We start from the raw sequence: 7,378 nt of genomic DNA, 5'->3' as shown, positions 1-7,378 counted from the left end.
AAATTTCAAGCAGGTTCCATTCACCAAGTGTCTCTGATTGTCCAGTGAATGGATTTCCTGGCATGGAAAAATAGAGTTAACTAGTGTCCGGGCAGAGTCTCCTCATATGCAAAGGAAATTCTATATGTATTTTAACTTGTGTCATCACAGCAGAGTAGTGGAATCCGGGCTGGTGCAGATGGGTATCTAGGCCATGCTTTCCCCTTTGTCCTTCTTGATTGCTTTTTCCAACACTGGTTCGACAGGTGGGGTGTTCAGGTCTGGCGATGATTATCTTCTTGGAGTTTGTCTTTTTGTCAACCTGATTGTTCTCCACAGAAATCTGTAGGGCGTTGTTCAGGTCCGGAGGTAGGTATCTTCTCTGAGCCAGCTCCATTGTTGCCTTGATGGCCCTTGTCCTGTCTATTTGTCTGAGTTGATGGGTTTTCCCTGAGTTCGTTATCTTGGGTGTTGGTTGCAATCTGTTGCTTTCCAAAGGGGATCCCGACCAGACACGGAGAGGGGTTTTTTTACATTTTATATTTTACATCATTACAAACACATTTATCTTATTTATAGCTTTCCGAATTTTTAATACATACAATAATTTATTACAGGGCTGACAGGTTTTTTTGACACTTGACTTGTGGCTCAGTTTTTGCTGCAGTCATACTTCCCACATTTCCCATGTCCCTAAACTACAAGGTGAGGATATTAAGTACTTTCCTTTTTAAGAGTTCAAGACCATCTGAGAAGCCTGAGCATAGAGAAGTCCCTGGGACTCGATGAGATGCATTTGAGGGATGCGTCTGAAGGAATTGGCAAGTGTGGGTCCTAGGGCGCTCTCCAATCCATTGGAGAAGTCGGGGCAGGCAGGCGAAGTCTCCAGTGACTGGAGAAAAGGGAATGTCACTCCCAGCCAGAATATTCCAAAGGTGTTCTGCTTCACATGGTCATTGCTCAGCACAGGCTTACAAACCTCAACAGGGTCTGCAAAACCAGCAACAGCCTGGGTATGTTGTGAGAGACAAGAGAAAGACACACATTTTTTCAGTATTTTTTTTTAAACCTAATAAATGCTACAAACCAATTTGGTGTAATTGTTGCAAAAGGTTTTTATTGAAACACAGAACAAAAGCTGGAACAAAGCTTTCTGAACAACTTTACTGACTAACCTGAAGTCATCATCCATTCTCCATCCACATAAAGAATTTATAAAACTGCTCTATTGACTCCACTTATTGCATAAAGCACAAATCCAACAAAACAAAAATCCAAACCAAAAACTAAGCAGCAATTTTTCCTCTGAAGTTCTTAAATCTCAGTTATATTAGTAAAATAGTGAAGAAGCAAAAAGTGGGATGTTAGAATATGGAAGTGGGTTGTTCAAGGAGGATATTATTTCCTTAAGTTGTTATCTTTTTGGATCTAAAAAATTATACTTTTTAATTTTTTTTAATTGCTTACAACATGAAGATAAAAAAATACATTGATAAAAAGAATGCACTCAATTCCATAGATGACTTCAATTAAATTAGGTCTACCTTTGAAAATCGTAGTTTTGAATGAATGTTACCATTAGTAGAAAGAATTTAAGTATATAAAATATAAAAATTAACTTTATAATATTCTTTTTAAAAGTTCATTTTAGTTAACTTATATATATATATATATATATATATATATATGCATCTATACATAAATTGCTTTTCCCCAGAATGAAAGAGAGAACAGAGTGGGAATTGTCAACAAATATGGAATGGGAGATTTCATTCATTTCTAGACACACACTGCAGTTATCTAGTGGGTAACTTTGGGAAACACAGTAAAAGAATCCTTCAGCTCTTCTCTGCTTGTTCTGAACATAATACATACTTAAATTTTCAGTGAGAAGAGGACCTTTGTGACCCAACAGCGGCCTAACTGCTGTTTTTAAAGACTCAAGAGATCAGATACACATAAATGTGACATCACACACACATATATAATGTTTTGGCAGGACAGAGGAACATTTTCGTGACTATTTGGCAACAGTTAAAAAGCACCAAAACCACAGTGAGCATATATGTAATTAAAAATATTATTGATTTAAACCAAAGACATATTATAATCTGCTATTATAATCTGAATTGTCACACTTCATCATCAGTGGATTTATATGCTTATATTTTGCTTGAATATTAACATAGACAGCAAGATTGTTGATGTTTTTTATTACTATCCTGTGAAATGCGCCACCTTCTTTCATGATATCTTCAACCTTCTTATCTGTTGACATAATCATTTTCTTTTCTCCAGTATAATCTGGATCTTCTGGATATAACTGATCTCCTGGGGATAGAAAAACAGATTTAGTTATAGATTGCAAACCTTATTTTTCAGCCTTTTCATTAAGTGACACTGGAAAATTTTTTAGGATTTATCAGGACATGTAAATCAGTGGAAATGTATTTCACAATGCAAAAGTAAATTGAATCTAAACACCTTCATATTTAAAGATAGAGCCATAAATCTTCTAAGTATGTCAGTGACACTGCAGTGCACTCTGAATGTTCCAGAGCTCCAGATAATTTGCTATTAATATGCTGTAATGACAGCCTGGGCAGATAGGAGTTTATGAAATAGGTGGATAACAGGACAAGCACTTCTTCATGTGTATAAAGACAGGATTAAGAACAGAAATTTATTTAATTCTATTTTGTTGAAGGAAATAAATGTTTTGCCATGTCAAGGCATTACAGTCCTGTGGCAAAAAAAAAAAAGCATAATGAAAAACAAACTAAGAAAAGAAGAAAATAATAAATAGTATATGCAGCTTTTCTTAACACTGCATGTACATGATTATGAAATGAGACTTAAGCAGGAGAAAGGGCAGAAGGAAGATGACTGAGTGAATGGTTTCGGTCCAGTACCTTATCCCTGCAGCTGGGAGATGTGATACTGCAGCTGTGCTTGATTCCCTTCTCCTTACAAAGTGATAACTGAAGTAAAGAATTCCCACTGAAAAGGACTAAACAGAAGGAGTTCTAATACATCCTTCAGGTTACACAAAGCTGAAATGCTGGAATTTCTTCACAAACACACATATGATGACAATGGTGAGACAATGAGATTATGAGTAACTAAGAAATAACTGTGTGTCTGATCCCCTGGCTTGTCTCTGACTGCAGCAAGCAAGGTAGAAACAGCATGCAGTAACTTGACTTAGAAGAGTATTTTCCTTACACTTAGGGAGGGTTTATGTCATCTGGCTTCAGCACACAGCATTCAGGAGATGCTGTATATTTAGGAGAGCCCTCCAGTGTGTCCTTACCCGGCAGCAGCTGGATGAATCCATCTGCAGCACTCAGCATCACTGGCATCCAGCGCTCACAGCCCTCGAGGGCGCGCGCGGAGCTGAACTTCTGGAGCTCCCCGAGCGAAGAGAAGTTGCACAGCCTGCAGAATTCATAAAACTGAGGTGGAGGAAACCAGATCTCTTGAGACTTAAAGCGTTCAATGGCTTCTGGAGGTGATGACCACTGGAAAATGAAAACAAGTCCTGAAATAATACTTTCAGCAGCAGACAGAAAGTCTGAATAAACTGAAAGGTCATTTAGCAAGAAAGTCTGTACAGCAAAGCTTGCAACAGACCTTTTCTTCTGATCACAATAAAAGCCATGTATAAACTATACATGAAAGTTACTCATTTTCCAATAAAAGTAAATTTTTATTTTATACACAGACATGCCAGGATTAAAAACTGACATTTGTTTCAGGGGCATGACTAAAAGTTTACTGAAACTAACAGAAAACATGAAACTCACTATTACCAGAGGTTGCCACTGATGCTTTGAGAATTTAAAGTGTCTCTAAACATCTGCTTCTTAGAAGCATTGTTTTTAGAGTGTGAACACCCAGCTATTCATGCTAATTTTGCATGTTTAAACTATTGGTAATCTTCATTTTATCTCAAACGGTGAATTTAATAATATTAAATTCATAATCGTCTGCAGCAGATTTATGCTGTTATTAACAAAATTACAACATTTTGTTTCAGGTAATTTTGAATTTCTGTAGCAAAATTTGTTAAACAAATGCTTATAGCAGTATCAGTAATACCAAAATTGTTAGGTAGGCTTTTACAGAACTGTCTGGTTTCTCATCTATTTCTAACTTGTAATCAAACTTTTCAGAATCCTAGAAAAACTTAAAGACCCTAACGTACCTGACCTTGAGCTCTCATAGAGCTTCATGAAATTTGTTACTTTTACACACTCAATTTAAAAAGCCAAAAAAAGTAAAAAAAATCAAAACTTCCAAATTTTTACCAAACTATTTCAAAAAAGTTTGCATATTAATTAAAATATTCCAACTCCAAAAGACAAAAATTACTAGCATCTCATGCAGTCCTGGAATATACCTGGATATACCTACTGTATGGATCTCTCCCAGAATGCTGAGGAGATATGACAACCCTGGACTATACTGGAGGAATGAATGTAAAAAAATGGTATTTGTCAATGGCCTTTGAAAGAGTCAGTAATTCACTGTGAAGGGGATCTGATGTGACACGGATCACGTACAATGACCTCACAAAAAAAACCCCTCCCGACAGCTGCTGCAGCTGCACCTCTGGTGATGGTGGCAGCTCCAGGTGTCCAGGGGAGAGGGGCACCGTGCAGGTAAAAACTCCCTTCCCCTTCCTCACGTCTCAAGGAGCTTTATCGGGAGGGTTTTGATTGATCTGGAGAAGAGTCAGTTCTGTGGAGACCTCACAGCACCTTCCAGTGTCTGAAGGGACTGCAGGGAAGCTGGAAAGGGACTCTGTCAGGTACTGCAGTGACAGGACAAGGAGTACAATGGGTACAAATCGAAACAGGGCACTTTTAGATTAGGAATTAGAAGGCAGTGTTTTTACTGTTAGGATGGTGGGACCCTGGCACATGGTGCCCAGAGAAGCTGTGGATACCCCTGGATCCCTGGAAGTGTGCAAGCCCAGGTTGGACGGGGCTTGGAGCTCCTTGGTCTGGCGGAAAGTGTCGTTCCCATGGCGGGGGTAGGACGCAATGATCTTTAAGGTCCATTCCAACCCCTACCATTCTATGATTCTACGCCTGTTCGAAGTGTAAGGGTACAGTCTCGGCAGAGCTAGGGGCCGTGGGAGGAGGTCTCGGGCAGGAGCGGCCGCCCCCATCTCAACACCCGCCCGGCCGGGCTGTGCTGCATCCCGGGCACCCCCAGCCCCTCTTACCAGGACGGCTGTCACCTCCTGGTCGTCCTGCGAGACGTGGGGCGGCCGCTCCTCCAGGCAGCACAGGTAGAAAGCCGTGTCATAGCGGCGGCCGCCGCGGCCGGCCCTGCCCACGGGAGTCAGCCAGTTGCTCCACTCGTGCAGCGCCCAGATGTTGGGCGCACAGCCCAGGTGCCGGCACAGCCGCAGGAAGCAGGACGCGTCCTGCCGCACCTGGCGCCGCCACTCCCCGAGCTCGGCGGCGGGCGGCAGGCGCTCGGCGGGCAGCGGCGGGGCCGGCCCGCGCCCCGGCACCAGCAGCAGGATCCCCGCCTCCTCGAAGGTCTCCCTGAGAGCGCAGATGCGGAAGGCGACTTCCCCCGGCAGCTGCGAGCCCAGGCTCTCCCGATCGGTGGCGAAGATCGGGGCGCGGCTGCCGCCGGGCGGCGGCGGCTTCACGGCGCCCAGCCCGCAGAGCGGCGAGGCGGGCAGCAGCCCCAGCCACTCGGCGGAGAAATCCGCCGGTTCCGCCAGTCCACCCGGGAACACGTGGGCGCCGGGCATGAAACCGCTGCGGGAGCTCCGGCGCAGCAGCAGCAGCTCGTAGTCGAAGGGGCCGAGCGGCGAGCGCGGCGGCCGGCCCGGCGTGCCCGCCGCCAGCAGCAGCGTGGCCGCCTCCCGCCAGTGCCGCAGCCGCGGGTTCATCTCGGCGGGGCTGAGGGCGCTGGGGCAGCCGCGCTCAGCGGCGAAGCCGGGCGGCACCGCCGCCTGCGCCCCCGGAGGAGCCACTGCAGGAGCGGGGCGGGCCGGCGGCGGGGCGGGCCGCAGGAGGCGGGACAGCGCCGCGATGCCTCAGCCCCCCTCAGCCCTAAGCCGGTAAGTAGCGGGTGTCCTCGGGGCGAAAGCTTAAGGAGATACGAAGGGTATAAGGCAGCGATGGCCGGGAGAAACGAGGCGATGGCTTTAGGTGGTTTGGGGTAGCTGGCGCTTGCTGAGGGCGCGCAGCGCGGGGTGTATTTACAGCACCACGAGGTGTACATGTCGAGGAGCATCCTCGGAGCCCAGAACCTGAGCACAGCTGAAGGGTCTGTAGTTACAGCCCCGGGAGTCAGCACGGGGTCAGGAGCCAAGAACTCGGATTTGTGTTCGTAATACCGCTGCTGACCCGCCAGCTGGCCTCACAGAAATCTCCTTATCTCAATTCCACCAAGCCATGCAGACAGCAAAAGTCATTCTAGGGCTGTAGTTAAACGTGACAGTTGCCAAGTTGTTTGAATTTGTTCTAGTACATTCCAAATGGGAAGAGGATGCAGAGTTTTAGTTAATTATTACAGAGTTCTTCTGTTTTGAGGTTTATAAGTAACTTGTTACCAGAAAAAAAAAATATTCAGCAAGGTAACAAGACTTTGAAAGGTTCTTTGAACCTTTAGGAAATGTTTTATTTTGTTGATTGATTTTGATACATCAATTTTCTTTAATTTGTAAGAAATTTAAGCTGAAAAAAGCTGATGACACCGGTTGAGAAGTTTTGTAAGAATGGTGTTTGCATGTAACACAGAAAACCCTTCTCCTATCCGTAATCCTTCTCTTGCCAGATTGCATTTGACAAATACCCACATACCTGTACATGCTTCTGACAAACCTCTCAATCTGATTTTATATTTGAGCTTGCACTTGATGCATGTGAGATGTGTGTCACTGGAACTGAAATGAAGTTTAGAAGCAACTGAAGCAGTGGGATGCTAGATCAAGTCAATTGACAAACCCAAAAATGATCTTGAGGTGTGCCCAGACACAGCTGAGCCATAAGCTCTCCCTGGTGCTAGGCCGCAGTGGGCAAAGCAGGTCAGCCATGGCAACTGATGCTGCTGAAATGAATGGCCAAACAGACAGGACTGCCTCCCTCTCCTTCCCTTATCACCAAATACACAAGCAAAATCAATGATATCTTGTAACCTGAGCAGCCCCTTTTCTCACTAATTTAATCTATTTTGCTCATCAGTAATTACCACCTTAGGCAATTGAAGCACAAAGCTCATTAATTTGTTATTTAGACTTTGAATCTCAAATCATGACATTCATCTTGATATTTATTTGCCTTTTGCACTCTTTGTGCCGTTAACTATTTCACTGTGTTAAGCATACATCTTGTTAGGAATGTGCTTTTTTTTTAGGTTCTAATTCTGC

The 7,378-nt window shown here is 44.2% G+C and overlaps 2 protein-coding genes across 2 annotated transcripts in view; one reads left to right on the top strand and one right to left on the bottom strand.

The window, feature by feature from the left end:
- Window positions 1–1,074: 1,074 nt before the first annotated feature.
- NUDT19 (nudix hydrolase 19) lies at window positions 1,075–5,998 on the bottom strand. Its single transcript, XM_015639827.2, has 3 exons — window positions 5,213–5,998; window positions 3,293–3,500; window positions 1,075–2,310 (listed from the first exon to the last, which is right to left on the bottom strand). Exons 1-3 carry the CDS (start codon window positions 5,894–5,896, stop codon window positions 2,084–2,086), a joined length of 1,119 nt encoding a protein of 372 aa, XP_015495313.1. The 5' UTR covers window positions 5,897–5,998; the 3' UTR covers window positions 1,075–2,083.
- Window positions 5,979–7,378, top strand: part of ANKRD27 (ankyrin repeat domain 27) — a 50,716-nt gene continuing 49,316 nt past the window's right edge. The window contains exon 1 of the mRNA XM_015639824.3: window positions 5,979–6,067. The gene's annotated coding sequence lies outside the window, so the exon portion shown is untranslated. The remainder of the gene's footprint in view (window positions 6,068–7,378) is intronic.

This window comes from Parus major, chromosome 11 (assembly GCF_001522545.3).
Source record: "Parus major isolate Abel chromosome 11, Parus_major1.1, whole genome shotgun sequence".
Lineage (NCBI taxonomy): Eukaryota > Metazoa > Chordata > Aves > Passeriformes > Paridae > Parus > Parus major.
Note: the sequence above shows the minus strand (reverse complement) of the source record. Positions and strands in the feature narration are given on the sequence as shown.

What these genes read in the sequence shown, in the direction of transcription:
- NUDT19 (XM_015639827.2), bottom strand. Translation starts at nt 5,896, where the DNA reads ATGAACCCGCGGCTGCGGCACTGGCGGGAGGCGGCCACGCTGCTGCTG. An exon ending in AGGAGGTGACAGCCGTCCTG is followed by an intron (nt 3,501 to 5,212) that starts GTAAGAGGGGCT and finishes TTCATTTTCCAG; the next exon opens with TGGTCATCACCTCCAGAAGC. An exon ending in ATTCATCCAGCTGCTGCCGG is followed by an intron (nt 2,311 to 3,292) that starts GTAAGGACACAC and finishes TTCTATCCCCAG; the next exon opens with GAGATCAGTTATATCCAGAA.